Source organism: Alligator mississippiensis, chromosome 5 (genome assembly GCF_030867095.1).
Source record: "Alligator mississippiensis isolate rAllMis1 chromosome 5, rAllMis1, whole genome shotgun sequence".
In the NCBI taxonomy this organism is placed as follows: Eukaryota; Metazoa; Chordata; order Crocodylia; family Alligatoridae; genus Alligator; species Alligator mississippiensis.
Genome location: NC_081828.1, coordinates 53,368,006 through 53,385,174, shown reverse-complemented (window position 1 = coordinate 53,385,174; position 17,169 = coordinate 53,368,006). Strand labels below are relative to the sequence as shown.

Below are 17,169 nucleotides of genomic sequence, written 5' to 3'. Positions count from 1 at the left end.
CTTCTTCAAAGGCAGCCTTGGACCTCTGGAGATCTTTCAATATTTATTCATTATGAAGTAAATTGGGTGCATAGGCCTCAAACATGGGCCTCTGGGCATTTCATCAACATTATACAGGAATTAAAAGGATAAAAATCAGCTGTTGGATGCACTTGGTCAGTGCCTACTACACCTGTTTAAATGGCTGAGTGACCTTCCCTTGCATCAGATTGTATGATCAAATACATAGAGTAACATCTCACACTTCCATCACGCAAGTGTCAACCGCTGGGGCAAGACTAATGATTCCAAGCATCTGCTCATTACAAAAGGGGAGGGGTAAGGGCAGGGGCATACGTCTTCCTTCTTCAAATTTACAAATTTTAACTTTTTTTACAAAAGATGTTTAATATATTGGGCTTTCACTTTCTCTATTCCCGTGGTCTTAATTTAGTCCTTCAAAGGAGACCTTCCTTCCATTACTTTTGCATCCAACTCTTTAGTAAAATATGACTCCATATACCCACAGCTACTAGCTGGGATTAATTAGGTAAGTGGCTTGCACAGCAAAGGGGAACAAAGTACAGAGCTACCATTGCAAGGTGTGGGTTTTGATGCGTGGTAGTTGTGAAAAGGGTGGGGGGTGTGCTTATAGCAGGGGGGATCGCATTGGATACTGTTAGGTGATTTACCTTTTCATTCTCTATGTTTGTTTGAGTATTGCATAGCAACCTGATATATTTAGGTCATTTTGTGAATTAATATGATAGGAACTGCATCTATAGTTAAATTTCTGAGGACTGCAAATTGTAAGGAGATTCATCTTCATGCATCAAGGAACAACCTAACCACCAGATGATCACAATATAGTCTAGGTAGCAGCAGTAGGATGTGTTCTGCCTTCTGCAGAAGCACCTGGAATTGGTGACATTGGCTAGGTTTGTGTTTGTTTTCTAATTTGGCATCTCCCATTTTTAAAAAATATAGTTATCTTGTAAAGTGGCTTTAGGGGTGGAAATATACAGCCCTGTGGACAATAGGGCTCTCCAGAGATGCAGGTGACCTCAATTTCATGAACAGGACCTTGTTTTGTATGCTCTGGATCTGAGTTTAGATTTGATTTGCCACACCAGGGTGAATTAGCAGCCTCAAGGAAGGAGGACAAGGCCTTATATTCCTCCTCCCCCAGACTAAAACGATATAGATATTCCAGATAGGACCCAAGGCATGGGACCTGTGTGTTCTCTACCAGGCTCCGTATGTAAAGCTGTAGCAGCCGGCTTAAATGTATTCCTCTCAAACGGGACATCTTGATAAACAACACCAGTCCATCCTGTAACTTGTTCTAGCTAAAATTACTCACTTGCAATGAGGAGGGCCAACCAGTCACGCAAATGAGAGAGGGGACTGGCTGATCTGTGCTCCCCACAAAAACAAAGTGTAACTGGAGGAGATGAAGGCAGGAGCATAAACAAGCTGAGCTGTCTGGCAAAGAAACAATTTACTGGGACTTCTCCACTAGAGAGCGCTGGACTCTCACCAGCCAGGCCAGGCCGGCCTGTTTCAATTCCTGTAAACAACTCCTGAGCAGCTAAGTCTAGGACAGATGGGGGAGGAGGCATGAAGGCTGAACAGGGCAGAAAGCATTACACAACAGAGCAAGGGACTGTTTTCCATGAAGCTGTTCTGTTCTGACATGTAACAAATGGGTATTAAGTAGCAAAGGTTCCTGGAATTGGGGGTGGGAAGGGATCTTTTGAGAATTTTTTTTTCTCCAGGGGGGAAAAAAAGGGAGGATATAAATTGTAATAAATATCAGGTGGGGTAGAGGGATCCCAGAACATTGACATCTTATGAATCAAATTTCCAGACTCTTGAACCAGAATCTATAATGCAATGAGATGGATGGGGGAGGACTGAAGTTGTTTGCATGAGCGACCTGAGCTTGTTTGCAACTAACCATTTTGTACACTTCGGGGAAACTTACCCTCTCTGTGCGTCTTCGCTGCAGACCTGAGGGAAAGGAGCTGGAATGCAGCCCTGGCCTTAATGCACCTTGTAATGACAGAAATCCCTGTTCACTGGAGTTATTTTTCCACTGTGACTTTCTTGCACCCAATATTGTAGTGGATATGTTGGCTCATGGTTCGCCTGTCTTGAGTGTTTTCCTGACACCAGATCAGAAAAATGGACTAACTAGCTAAGCAATTAGAATCAAGTGACCAAATCTGAACTTGGCCAGTTTAATGCCTTTGTCTTGAATGTGCCAGCTTACATAGATAAAACAGGTTGCTCAGTATTCAGGTCTGAAAAGTTGGATGGGAATGGCAAGAATGAGAGGTGAAATGGGGATGTTGGGGAAGGAGAAGTAAGCAAATGCCAGAGGAATTCAGGCCATGTAGCGGTAGCCTCCAGGCCTGCCCCTCTCTCTGGTCCAGTACTAGCTATTAGTATGAAGAACAGTGTGATCTTTGTTCTTCCCCCGTGACTGGTTCGGCTGCAGCTTCCAACTAGCCATTGCAAGTGCTGTAACTTAAGTGATAGAAATGTGTGCTGTTCAGTGGTATGGGGTCTGGACTCAAGGTCTGCTGCCACCCCAAGTGGGGCTGTCTACGCATATGCTGGTTCGGGGGTATTTCTTGCATCTCCAATGAAATGTGCTCTCTGGGTTGCAGGAAACAGCAGGAAAGGGAAGAAAGCAAGGTGGGGAGCATCTGGCCTGGCCTCTATCCGCCTGAGAAATGCCAGGCCACGCAGTATACCTGTTCCCTGTACCACCGCACTGAAACAGCGTGCGGGAAGCACTTTTTTTTTTTTTTTTTTAAATTCCAGGTCAAATTAGCCAAATTGGTCCCGAATCCTCTCCATTGAGCAACACTCAATTGTTAAAACACCATACGTGGCACTACAACTGGCAAGTATCCTCCACCCCCTGGAGGAGTATCCTCCAACTTTTCACCCTGGGGCTTCAGATACTCCCAAATCCCTTGGCAGGCATCCTATGTGCAGGCCTGAGCCCAGAGAGGCTTGGGGTTCAGATGCCCCTCTGAGTCTTACTTGCCCTTATCCAAAAGCCCCAGGAGCAAGCTAGGGAGGAGTCTCTTGTGGCCCTCAGCTGTGTGCAACATCGCTGGCACACCGTGCTAATGCTTCCCAGGAGGAACCTGGTTGGGGACAGAGACCCCTGCCAGAGACACGAATGCCACATGCCCCTGGAGGCTGGGGGGGGTATGGTGAGCTCCTGCAGGCAGCGGCAGTGCTGTTGGCAGCAGGAGTGTGGTGGCAGCAAGTGGGGAGCCCTGTCAGCGGCGGGGGAGTGGCGAGCGCTGACTGGCTGTCAGTGACCACCCTTAGATGCTGCTGGCAGTGGCGATTGCGGACCACCTGCAGACGCCACTGGTGGTGTCAGGCGGGGGGAAGTGGCAAGCAGTGACTGCCCACAGGCACCACTGGCTGTGTTGGTGGCGCCTTTTTGCAGGGGGTGCACTGCCATGCTCAGGGGGTGCACGTGCACCCGCTACGCATCACCAATGGCCAGGGAGATGTCTAAGTTTGCAGTTGGGGAGAAGGCAGGGTGTGGGGGGGGGGGACACCTCAGAGACAAGCCAGCCACCTTCCCCATAAATCAGAGCTTGGTCCCCCCTTCACCCTGGGGCAAGTGGCACCTGGCCCCACCTTGCAGAGGTGCCACCTTCATGCCCCAGGAGCTGTGACGACAGCCCCTCAACGGCTGGGGGAAGCCGGGGCCCAGCTGTGCTGCTCCGGGTGCAAGCCGGGGCTCTTTGCCCCTGAGGGTGGCTTTAAGGGCTGAGGAGCCCGCCGGCCTCTCCCCGGCTTCCGGGCGGGGGAGGGAAGCCGGGCAGCCCCGCGGGAGCGCGGACACACGGGCAGGGCAGGGCAGGGCAGGGCGGGGGGAAGGGGCGGCTTGTCCCCTCGCCCCCAGCGGGGCCTCGCTCTTGTTTTCGTCTCTCGCTGCTCCCCCCGCCCCTCGCCCAATGGCGGGGAGCGGCGCGCCCCGCACCCGCCGGCCCCGCCGAGCGCACGCCCCCGGGAAGCCAATCGCGGAGCGAGGGGCTGGCACCGGGCAGCGGATAAAGGGGCGGGCAGGGAGCCCGAGCTGCCCAGAGCCGAGCATGGGAGCACCCCGCTGAGAGTGTGCACCCGCCGCGCCTCGGGCATCTCCTTTCCTCTCTTCTCTTCTGTCCTCTCCGCCGCCGCCAGCCCAGGTACCTGCTGGTCCGCAGCCCGCACCCGCTCGGTGCCACTGGCATCGGGGGCTGGGCAGGGCCATCCGCACCGCGCCTTGCACGGGGAGGGGGGGCTCCAGCAGCTGCCGGGCACGGGATGGATGGGCTTGGCTGAAGCTTTGGGGGGGTTTTGGTTGCGGTGTGGTGGGGAGATGGTGCTGTCCTCCAGCAAAGGCAGCCTTCAGTTGAGAGGCAGTCTGCAGAAAGGCAGAGCTGGGGGAAGGGCAGTCGCCCCGGATCTGGGCTCCTCTTTGTGCTGCTCTTGAAATTTGATTTGGTTTGATTTGTTTTTGTATAGGTTTATTATTGATTTTCCTGCAACCCCCCCCCCCCTTCGTTTTTCATCTTGCTGCTCCCAATCCAGCCCTAAGATTCGTGTGCCCTGACAAACAATAGGGAGGTGGTTTGCCCAGGATGTGTTAGATCTTTCTGGTTTTCTTCCTTATGATATCCCAGAGATATACCCAGGCAATAACCCTTTCCAGCCTGCTCTGTTGCTCTCCTCTGCTGCTTTCTGTCAGGGAAGCAAGCACACTTGTAAAAGGGGAGTGGAAATGTAGGCAGCTCTGATTAATTTGGTGCTTTTCAGGTGTTGAGTAAGTAGATATCTTTCTAGTTTGTGTTTTTTTTAAAGGTTCATTAGCAGGTTTCTTGAAAAACAAGCTCCCTTCTAGGGATGAGAGAATGGGCTTGTTCTTTTAGCAAGGACAGGGGAGAGATCTGTATGAGATGAAAAAAGGGTGGATCATATTTCTTCACTGGCCATAAAGAGACTCTCCAGGGGAGAAGGCAGAGGGGGGTGGGGAAGCAGTGCGATATCTGGGTGGCATTTGGCACTTCATGGGGAAAATTAGTTACAGCAGCAAACCTGGAATGACATTTAAGGGCATGCAGTCGGATGGACAGTGAGTGCACTTGGAGGAGGTGGTGAGTGATAGGGGGCTGGAAGCAGAGGGGGAAGGAGGGTGATTTAGTCCCGCTATAGGTGAGAGACAAGTTGAGGGATCCTGGTTTGAGGAGGCCAGGTATCCCCAAATTGCTGCCACAATTAGGCTGCCTGCATGTCCATGAAATGAAGAAAATCCTGGGTCATGTTGGAAATGACTTTTCTGTCACCTCCTGACAGTCAAGGCAACAGCTTCTGAGAGCAGTAGGAGGGGCTTGCATTGGTATTTTGCTTGACAAGCTCCGATGGGGTTGGGATGGGAGCTTGGGACCCCCTGCCCCCTTGGTGCCCTCTTTGTGAAAGGCAGAAAGGGGTTTGCAGGCAGAGGTAGATTTCCTGTTGAGTGGGGAAGTGGTACAGTGTCATCATTCAAAGCATCCTTCCTATATAGTAAGATGGTTCTACCTGAAATCTGCAGAGCTGGAAGGCAATAACCCGTCCCCAGCAAGTTAAATTGTCAGCTTGCATTCTCTTGCTGTACTACCATTCTCCCCTCACATGGACCCAAGAGTCTCTCTCTCTCTCTCTCGTGTCCTGATGACTCTCCATTCTTTCATTCTCTCCATGGTCTCAAACTGTCCTTCAAAGGTCCCTTATGTTGCCTTACTCAAGGCACCCTTTCATGTTCCTTAAGATTAGATTACTGGATCTCTTCAGATCACATGGGTTCATCATGGAGCTCTGGTTGGGAAGTGGTCCTTACCAGAATGGAGGAAGAACTTAAGTGCTAAGAAGGCCCTGTCATCCCCAACTTGAGTAACAATGCTCCTTCAGAGCAATGAAGAATGAAACATCCTCATATCTTAGCTTGACTTCTTCAGTGTTTGTGAAATGTAACATTCATGTTGGAGCTAATAAGCCCTCGAGGTCTGCTCCTTAGTGAACCTTAATAGAAGCTGGAGACAGAGAAGGCTGAGCCAATTCTACTTCCAGGGCAGGAAATAGAAATTAACCCAATGCTTTGTAGACCTACTCTAGCTGCATGACTTTCCTTTTCTGTCCCAAACTGTATCCTTTCACTACCATTGTATTGATAGACACATCCCTATATCCTAGAATGGAACCTACCATGTTCCCTTTGTATGTAGAAAGCCAGATACTCAGCTGTGAGACCATGATACCATGGTATAACTGGATAGGGGCAATCCAGGAAAAAACTTTAATCTGTTGTTCAGCACCAAAACTCTACTGGTTGGTTAGTCTCAAGGGGTGTGAGCTCCTTTTGAACACGGACAACGGTCATAGTTGGAGTTTCCATTCCTCCTTGCAGGACTCTTGTAACACACTATCACTATGGCCACCTCAGCAAGTTCCCACCTGAGCAAAGCTATAAAGAACATGTACATGAAGCTGCCCCAGGGCGAGAAAGTGCAAGCTATGTACATCTGGATTGATGGGACTGGAGAGCACTTGCGCTGTAAAACCCGGACATTGGACCATGAACCAAAGAGCATTGAAGGTAAGAAGATGGGTGTGGGATGGACCCCATGCCTGTCCAGCTGAGCAGAACAGGATGTTGGGTTTACAAGTACTGTGTAGTAGTCAGCTTCCATCTGTGGGATTGGATCATAGCAATAAAGGGGCTTCTGGCCTTTTTGAGGGAATGGTAACTTGTGTGACAAGTTCTTTGCTCTGCTGATGAAAGGTAAAGGTCCTCCTCTTTAAGGAGCAAGAGGTGGCATTTCCTACCAGCTGAAAGGGGTAGTGCATCTGATGTCTTGCTTTATAAGCTTCTGTCAAGAGCAGAAATATGTCATGGGATATCTCCAACTTCTCCCCCAGTGAATGAATTTGAAAAGAGGGACAAGAAGAGGGAGTGGGAGACAGATGCAGAAGACTACTTTATGTTCCCAGGCTGAAGTGTAAGCAGAACCACTGCTACAGAGCAGTGCCTGTCTGTAGGAGACTCATTCTTGCTTACTCATCAGCGATTTAGCTTTTATTCTGATCGGAAGTGGTTTGCAAGAAGGAAGTGAAGGAAAGACCAGAAGTATGTCATGTCATTAAGAGCTTGTGTCAGTCAGAACAAACAGTCCCTACTTACACAGTATTAATAGCATTAGGATTTCTTCACTAGTTGCCATGGTGTTGGCCAGACACTAATTGGTCATGCCCGCTGTTTTCATTTCATAATCGGAGCTTTTTTTTCCCTCCAAGGAAGTGGCTGGCAAAGCTTGCTTAAATCCTCTTGACTTCCAACATACGAAAGAGATAATAGACTGGGTGGGGTTAACACCTTCATGGCGCATACACCCCCAAAAACAAATTCAGTAGTGGGAGAGGGAGGGAGAAGACGAGGTGAGGTGAAGAAATTTTCTCCCACAAACAGCATTGGACTGTCCAGTGGATGCGTTGCAGGGCCTTGTACTAGCTTATGAAGAGTTCTCTCCGCTGACTTCATGGCTGTGCCCCATATGGAAGAGCTTCTTTATGGCTGCATTGCAAGGGCCACCTACCACTCGGAGACATCTGTGAGGACACACTGGGCTCCCCCCTTTCCTTTTACCTGTGACTTAACTCTTAGGGCTTCCCTTCTTTTGGCCAGAACTCCAGACTCAATAGAAAAATGTCTGGGTGTTTGACTTACCTGCAAAGTAGGGTATGTCTGTGCCAAGGCAGCTTGCAGTCCTACTAGCTAAACAGGGCTCTGCATACCTTCAGCTTCTTGGTGTTTTCATAGGGTATCTCCAGTAGCCTGTTTTTCACTTGAAACAAAATCGGCAACCAAAAAAAAGAAGTGCTGACGCTTTTAAGGTGCATCCTCTCCCTCCCCTGTGTATCTTTTCCTCCCCCACCTCCAGATTAATTAGTAGGCTCACCTCTTGGGTTATGGAAAATTGCTAATCCAGGAACATGGTGCTAATCCAGTGACATACTTCTCTGTCCTGCTCCAGATCTACCAGAGTGGAACTTTGATGGGTCTAGTACCTTTCAGTCTGAAGGCTCAAACAGCGATATGTATCTACAACCTGCCGCCATGTTCCGTGACCCCTTCCGAAAGGACCCCAACAAGCTGGTTCTCTGTGAGGTCTTCAAGTACAACCGCCAGACAGCAGGTAGGATGCAGTCTTCCCTCTCCCCTGCTGCAATAGTTGTGGGAAGGGCGAAGAAGAACAGTCTGCTGCCTTGGAGTAGAGAAAGCTGAGAAGTGGATTAACTGTCACAGGCATAGTTAATGGAAGACTTATATAAGCACCATTAATGCCTTAATATTGTACAAGACTTATGAATATCCTTGCCCTGAAGAGCTTAAATATAGGGCAAACAACATGTGGTGTGACAGGCTGAGAGGAAACATGTTTTTTCTGTAAACTTATCGTTGGCAGCTCTGGGATAGAAAGAAATGACACGAGTCAGTGTAACGTACTGGGGAGACAAGGGAGTCTTCTACAGGAGGGACACCAGTATAGGGAGGGATGTGGGGACTGGAAAGTATTTTATGAGGGGAGAACATAGAAGTTGCAAGGAATGGAGTGGAGGAAGGAAAAGATTTGGGGCTGCTGGCAGAGGTGATAATTTGAACACAAGGGAACAAAGCCTCCTGAGATCCAATATGTAAGCCTTGTCAGACAAGTTCTGTGCCTATGTTAAGTCTCCTTACCCAAATTCTGGCAGGTAACAGTACTGAACATTGCCAATAAAGGCATAAGAGAGCACTGAGCACTACAGCAGCAATGCAGGCCAGTGGCCCTACCTGGTATTTGGATCTTATCTAGCTAGTGGTGATGGGGACAGGCCATAGAGTAAAATAACTGTCTGAATCTGAATTTCTGAATCTGAATTTCTCAGCCACTGTGTAGAAAGAAGGCTGGGGTGTAAACTGAGTCCTCCCAGAGAGTCTGTATGGCTTTGAGTGGCTTTGTCTGAAAGTTTCTACTATAAGAGCTGTTTTAGAATCTTTTCAGTAACAGGATGCTTGTTGGTTAGCAGAATAGTAAGTTAATGAGCATGGTGCTTTTCTTTTGCTCTAGAGACAAATCTAAGACACACCTGTAAACGGATTATGGATATGGTATCCAACCAGCTCCCCTGGTTTGGAATGGAGCAAGAATACACTCTACTAGGGACAGATGGACATCCATTTGGCTGGCCCTCCAATGGATTCCCTGGGCCTCAGGGTAAGCTTCCAGCTGCTTAGTGTCCAAATCAGCCATGAACAGTTAACCTCAAATTGTAGTCTTATCAATCATGAAGCTCTGGGAGATGGCTAAAATGTTTCATGTGAAGTGAATTAGTCAAGGACTTCTTAAAACCGTGGGTCGCTAAAAGCTAAAATTTGAAGCACTGTCACTAAACAATGACGTTTTTAAGATCATGGTATAGTCATTAAAATGCATTTAATTAAAAAATATCTGGTGATTAAAATGCACTGCAAATTCAGTGGAGTTGACTATGACAAGTGGGGTTTTTGAAGTGCCTGAATTAGTAGTAACAGTCTGTTGGCTTTCAATGCAACCTGTGCTTTCAGGCACCTGGTTCATTTGGAGTAACAATACAAGGACCAATTGATGGGGTTTCCCAGAAACCCCATGCCATCTTGAGTGTAGTATGCTCTTTGCTCTTCACTGAAGTATCATAAATGGTTTGAAGAATCTTGTCCTGTGTCATTGCAGGCCCATATTACTGTGGAGTTGGGGCAGACAAAGCCTACGGCAGAGACATTGTGGAAGCCCATTACCGAGCATGTCTCTATGCTGGGGTTAAAATTGGAGGGACGAACGCAGAGGTGATGCCAGCACAGGTAATTAACCTAATTTCCACCTACCTCTGGCATATGAAGGTCCAGACCAAAACGTGGCAGAGCAGAAGATTGTGCTATGGGACCGTGCCACTACATTCAATTTGTACCTTGGGGTTTTGCAAATTCCTCAGAGGGACAGAAGGATGAACAGCATCCTGCAGAGAATGGTTCTTCACCTGACTGAGCTATTGGTTTTCTTTTTTTTTTTTTTTGCTCTCTGTAGTGGGAGTTCCAGGTGGGCCCATGTGAAGGGATTGAGATGGGAGATCACCTTTGGATTGCACGCTTCATCCTCCATCGGGTGTGTGAAGATTTTGGGGTGATTGTGTCCTTTGATCCCAAGCCCATCCCTGGGAATTGGAATGGAGCTGGTTGTCACACTAACTTCAGCACTAAGTCCATGAGGGAAGAAGGCGGTCTCAAGTAAGTATCTCCTCAGCTGGGATAGTTGCATTAGTCTGGAAAGGTCAGCTAGAGGGAAGTGGATTAAATCAGTAGTAGCAAAATTTCTGCACAGCTAAGACTGCACTTAAGGCCCTGCTCAAGTTGCCAGCTACATATCTAGCACCATGCAAGAGTTTAGCTTGAATACCCAGGGAAGGTAGATCTTGCTGGTACTGTGCCAGTAACCAGCACTCACTGCAGTTGTGATGGTACCCAAAGACTGTATTTATACTAAGGAATGACAGATTCTCTGAGTAGTGGTGTAAAACTGCTACCTCTCCTCCAGCACTAGCACACTGGATCAGCTAGCTCTGGAAGCATGTCCACGATCAGACTGTTTTTAGGAGTTCATCTGGTGTTAAATGAAAGGAGGGAAAATTACTGCTTCACTATAGACTGTCATGAAATGATCACAGGAAGTGGAGCTCAGGGAAAGTGAATCCACTAACCCATTAGTAGTGAGGAGGAGGCCCATGACTAGTATGTGTCGTAACTGGGAAGGGAAGAGACCCAGGGTTTGTTTGTCAGGGGCTTCTTTCATTTTTCAGGATGAAGCAAAGGATGGTCCAGGTGATATTGTTTCTCAGGTGCTCAGTGTTCCACCTTCTTTCTCTCCAGGTATATTGAGGAAGCCATTGAGAAGCTGGGCAAACGGCACCAGTACCACATCCGCACTTATGACCCGAAAGGGGGGCTGGACAATGCTAGGCGCCTTACAGGTTTCCATGAAACATCCAGCATCCATGAGTTCTCAGCTGGTGTGGCCAACCGTGGTGCCAGCATTCGTATCCCCAGGAGCGTGGGCCAAGTGAAGAAAGGCTATTTTGAGGACCGCCGACCTTCTGCCAATTGTGACCCTTATGCTGTGACAGAGGCACTAGTCCGTACATGTCTCCTCAACGAGACTGGGGATGAGCCTTTTGAGTACAAGAACTAGATGAACTGCTCCCAACAGACAACACCTTCCCCCATCCCCAACCTTTAAACTTCCCTGCTAGATGTAATTTTGAGGGCATGAGTTACCATGTTTGTGTCCGAATAACTCTTGTTGTCTTGTGGGGGGGAAGGAGAGTTTAGTTTTTCAGTGTCTATTTGTTATTGATGCTTCAGAAGACAGGGGGAAGAGAAGGTTAGAGAGAATTTTAACCACTATTTCATCTAATTCTTCTGTATGTCTGGCAGGATCCAGTGGCTTCCAGGGACAGATGGTGCAATGGGTGACGGGAAGATGGAGGGTCTGCCCAATAGTTGCATTCATATGCTATTAACCTGCATGATAAGCTCTCCATAGACCTTGTTCTCAAAGTTAGGGTTATTCAGAAGGGAGTAAGGCAGTTATGATGAATTCCCTTCTCATTCCTTCCTCTCTGGCCATGTTCTGGGCATCTTGTTGTCCTAGCTAAATGTGAGAGCTGTTAGCAGAATTCCTCCCTACTCTGTCACTGGAAGCCATGGGGTCTGCTCATAACACAGAGTGAGGTAGTATTTTTATATTTAAATATAAAAACAAAAAAATTATATGAAATTGTTTTTCCTTTTTTAAAAGGATAATAAAAGATGACGTTCCAATCGCTTGGCCAGCTAGAGCAGGCAGAGTTTCTGAAGGTATCGTTGGAGATACAACTCCAGTGTGGGATAGACAAGAGTGATACGGGAGGGCTCCCTGTGGTGGAAGGGTAGCTGGGCTGTGAAATTCCACTTTGCATTGTGGATTAGCTGTTGCTCTCTGGATAGCTGTTCAGAGTCCAGAGCTCATGGTAAGGATTGGAACACACTCTCAAGTCTGTGAACCGCATGCACTTGCGTGGCGAACACAAGAAGGCTTTTCTAAGCTATGAGTTGGCTGGTCAACTTAACCACTTTATTGACAGGGTTGTGGGTGTTTTACTTTTTCCAGTGGCATTAGCATGTCACTAAAGCAGGGCTTTTGATAAAGAAACAAGTTTTAGATTTTAATAATGTTCTTACAAGTTTCTAAAACTGTACAGTTTTACAGAGACTATTGATGTTACTGTTCTGTCTTGGCTCTCCAGCTAGCTGCCATCTAGTCAGGACTTTACTAATGAGGGGGGCTTTCTGACCCCCCAGCCTGGCCCTAGGTACCCCTTGGGGCACTTCTAGTGGCTTCAAATGTTCCAGGATTTTATACTTGGGTATCTTGGGTGGTGCCGACATACATATTCCATTGCATTTGGACTTCGGAATAGTTTCTTTTATAATAAAAACCAAAAACCAACCTTAATTATGGCTTCCCCCTCTTGTGTGGTTCATTCTGATGTTTGTTTGCTTTTTCCTACTTTTGGCTATCTGCAAGTCTTATGTTTTGGGAAAGCTCCTTTTTCTCTGCTGGGGATTGGCTATGTGTTGTTTTTTTTCTACTTGGCAATACCCCCCCTTGACTTGGAGTTTTAGCTTTGCATTAAGGACCTCATGCTAGGGACCTTAAAAAAAAGAAACAAAACAATATTCCTGAAGCCATTTAATGAATTGGGATTTATGAACATGATTTACAGAGACATTGGGTCAAATTTGATTAAATGGATATATACCCATATCTGTAATCCAAATGGGAATAGGTACTACTAACACTTAAATTCATCTTTCAGCAGTCTTCCCTTGAAAGATTTCACTAGATCTGCTTCCCTTCCTGCTCCTTCCCCTTTGAATCCTTTAGAGAAAATCTGTGTGCAGGTCAACTTTTGGTAGCAATGACCTGACAAGGCCAATTGGATGACCCAAGTGGTGGTGTCAGGCACCTGCAACTCCTGCTTGCTGTGGCTCAGGTCAGTCATGATAAAGAGTTCAGTGTTAGCCTACCTCTCTTCTCTGTGGGAGTTTTACCATTGACTTTATTGGGAGTAGAGCTAGTCTGTTGTTGAACCCAGTTTTTAGAGCCTCAGCCTCTGTTTTTCCTGTTAAATAGATATTCTTCACTTCTGACTGTATGGGTCAAGTGCTTCCCCTTCCTAAAACCTTTGTCCCATGTGGGCTGAAGTGACTTTAGCACCTTCCTTCTGGGAAGAGTTGGGGGTATCCTCTCTCAGGTAGCCTCAATTACAAGGTGCCATCAAGGTATTTCGTAAGCACTTGGGGTTCCCAATGGCCTCGTGTGAAACAGGTCTTTGCACTTGGCATAGAGGCAGCTACCACAACAAGTTCCCAAAAATTAAGATTATTTTCTTTTATGACGAGCAGGTTTTCTGAGCCTGTGTTTTTTTGGTTTTTTTTTTTCCAGGTTGTACTGTACAAGAAGGTGGATAGGAAAATGTCACCCATGCAACATGTATAGCACCAAGGGCTTTCAACAGCAAGGGTTTCTAAAAGACAGTTAGGTTTTTAGAAAGTCAACATGCGTTTCATGTAGGCGGATGCTTTAGCCTTTGATACATCTGAGACCTAATTTCTGCTGAGAGGATTGGGAAGGTGATTGCTTGGCCAGCTCATGCCCACAAACCCCAACAAGACAACATGGTTGGCCCAGGGGAAGGAAGAAGTAGATGTACAGGCATTTCTGTTGTGCTGTTGGTTTTGTGAAGCACTTGGGTAATGTTTTGGCGTTTGGAAAATCGTATTCACTGAAGCTGGGATTTTCACAGGTGCCTAAGGGAATTATGTACTTAGATCCCAGTAATGCCTATGGAATTTGGGCATTTACTTCCTCCAGACTCCTGTGAAAACACCAGCCTATGTGCTTGGGTAAACTGATGAAGAATTTAAAAATTCATCCCATGAGTTTCTTAGCAAGCTGAGAGGACTCCTGCTTAAGCATGGACTTTCCCTTCACCCTAAAACATCAGTGTAGCTTTCCACAAAACAAAACCACCACTCATAGCAGCTGTGGGTTCACAGTCAGTAATTTGAAGATTAAATCCTAAACCAGCAGGGTTTGGCCTTTTTTGGTAGGCACTACACCCCACACCTTCCCCAAATGCTTCTGTGATTTCCCCTACCTGTTCTGCTGCCTTGCTTCCTGCACCTTGTCCTGTGTTTCCTGCATGATCTATTGCTTTGTTTTCTGCTCCCTGCCCTGTGCTCCCTTCCCACTCTGCCGCTGTTCTTGCTGTCTCCAATCTGCTGCATGCCATACACAGAGGCTATCTGTGCCCCTTATGGCATATGTGCTACAGGTTGGTCACCTCCTGCCCTAAACAACGATCCCTGGAGAGGAAGGCTGGTGCCTACTGGTTACCATAACTGATGGGAAGGGTGAGGGCAGCAGCCCTGGATTTGGTTTTTTGGTGTATGATGCAAAAAGAGCTGCCACTGAGTTGCCCTGGGTTTGGCCAAGTGAGAGAGACTAGTCATGTTGGTTTAGTCCCTGGCAGTGCTCTTGCTGCGTGACCTCTGACAAGTAATTACCAGCTCTCCCCATTGTTGATATCAGAAAGATGGGGACAATGTTTTACTTACTGGGAGGGCTGTAGCTGAGACTTTCCTTGTGTTGAAAAAGTATGTGCTCTCTTTGAAGGCAACCATATGGATTGTCTCCTGCGTATGTGGCGCTTGGTACACACTTCAGGATGGTTTGTGTTAGAGTGCATATACCACCTATGTTTTCAAGGCCATATCTAGGCTGTGAATGGTCTACAGGCAAAGCCTTGCTGGGGTGGGCACTGGTACAGCTGTACATTGCAGACATAGTGGAGCCACTTCTCACGAGCAAAACAAGCCATCCTCATGTTGCTGGTATAACTGTGTACACGGCAGGGTTGTTTATAGGTGGGTAATATCAGTCAGAAACCACAGCTCTTCTGACCACCAACTGACATAGCTGTGTCATCAGAAATCTGTAGTGTAGGCATGGGTGACCATGCAGCTACGTCTGGAGTACAATGTGTCTACTCTCTGTGCCAACCATACAAGTCAGACACTTCTTCACAGGATGCTTTGAGGAGGCAGAATGTGATCACACCAGAGGCAAGCATCTGTTGAGGGAGATGTAGGGATGCTTTACCTGCCTCCGCAAGGAAAAGGACTACTTTACCTTCAAAGCACTTTCTAGCCCTATGTTTTTATGGTGATTAAATTAGGATCCTCTTGTGAAAAGTGCCAGGGGAGCCTTATGGCCAGCTGTAAGTTGACAGGCTGTATGGTTTACTGCTTTTGGCTGGGAGCAACAGCAATTCTTTCTGCACCTCATCCATGCAAGGGTCCTTCCCCAGTACTGACTGCAGCATCCTCCTTGCTGCTAAAGCAAAGCCTGCATTATTGAGTATGGGTACTCTTTGGAGGGCTCCTATCCAACTGTTCACCAGACCTTTACTTTCTGCTTGAAACTTGACAAGCTCAGTTGTCAGGGTACCAGGAATGCTTCAGTTTTCTTTTCTTTATCTTAATGCTCCATTTCTGCTGTGAAGTTTCCCCTACCAGGTGAGACCACAGGGCCGTTTGCTTCCTTTGTTCAAATCTTTACTCCTACTAAAGCAAATAGGTGAATTACATGGTTCTCACAAAGCATCTGAAAAGGCTTATATTTTAAAAAATAACAATAAAAACCTTCCAAAACTTGTGTGCATGAACTTAGCTTTAACAGTCTCCATCTGAGGCCTTGGCAAGGCCACAAATCTGTTTGAATTGTGTTCCTGGTTCTTGCAATGCTGGGAGGGGAGCACAGGTTCAGTCTTTTCATCTTTAGGGAAACAAAAGCAAAAAAAACCAATCCCCGAGTGTGGTGCTCTGGAGAGCTGAGCTGCTGTCCACTGTACATCCCCGTTGCTGGCTGAGGGTTTAGTCTAATGATCCATGAGCTATCAATGATCCAGAGCCTCAACAAGAAAGAAGATGCTGACCTACAGGAGTTTGCTAGTGGCCTGAGAAGAGACGGAGGATTAGACCTTCCACAGTACAAGCTCTGTTTTTTGGGGGTTTTTTGGTTGTTTTTTTTTTTGCAGGATGCAGCTTGTATCTCCTGTGCAAACCCTGCAAATTCGTTTCCTACGTGTTAGGGAATTGAAGAACGTGAAGGATGGAGTTTAGACTCTCCTGCAAATGTTCCTCTGGGAGGAGAGAGGGCTGGTGAGCCTCAGCTAGCTCACAAAGAGCACTGGATCCATGTTTAACCCTGGAGCTAAATGAAATGTATTCCTGCTTCAGTGGTAACACAGAAGAGGATGTGGATCCCTTGCTGTATGTAAAATAGATAAATAAAGGGTTCCATTTCAATGTCCTTGGGATGAGTTTGCAATTAACAGGATCAAATCTCTTAAAATCATCCTGTTGGCTGCCCAAGTCCTGTTGCCTTATCTGCAGATTTAGTCCTGGCCTTTGCCACTTTTAACAGCACTGTTTTGTTCACAGCCGACAGAAATCCTATGTTCATCTTTAATCTACCTAATGAGAACTGGCCTGTAATTTGACAACACCAATCATTGTGTTACATAATTGATTCTAATTTTTTTAATCTATTTTATCTCCTTTTTAAAATTAAAAATCCCCAGTTTAAAATAACAGAATCTTTCACTGATTGTTTGGGAGAAAAAAATCCTTTCCCTTTTAGGGAAAATCTTCTGGACCTTTGCTAAATCTCTGTTGTTCAATCACCATTATTATTACTTGGGCATTGCCTTTCAATTACTTAGGGCACAGAGACTTCTTAAGATACTGGAACTCTTACAAATAAGAGATCCTTAAGATGAACTCTTCAGAGAATGAACTTACTTTTTTATTAAAATGTTTTGACTTCTAAGTTAAGCTAGTCTCCTAATAGGAAGGAAATTCATGTTATGTTCATGTTTTAAGGAAATATCCATCAACAATGAAACAAAAGTGCAATAGTAAATTGTACATAAAAGCAGAAATGTAATTCAAAAGGG

At 46.6% G+C, this 17,169-nt stretch overlaps 1 protein-coding gene across 1 annotated transcript; it reads left to right on the top strand.

The window, feature by feature from the left end:
- The first annotated feature begins 4,039 nt into the window (after positions 1–4,039).
- GLUL (glutamate-ammonia ligase) lies at positions 4,040–12,599 on the top strand. The gene is made up of 7 exons (XM_014596020.3): positions 4,040–4,205; positions 6,443–6,631; positions 8,067–8,228; positions 9,144–9,290; positions 9,786–9,913; positions 10,137–10,336; positions 10,976–12,599. Exons 2-7 carry the CDS (start codon positions 6,466–6,468, stop codon positions 11,292–11,294), a joined length of 1,122 nt encoding a protein of 373 aa, XP_014451506.1. The 5' UTR covers positions 4,040–4,205; positions 6,443–6,465; the 3' UTR covers positions 11,295–12,599.
- The last annotated feature ends 4,570 nt before the right edge of the window (positions 12,600–17,169 follow it).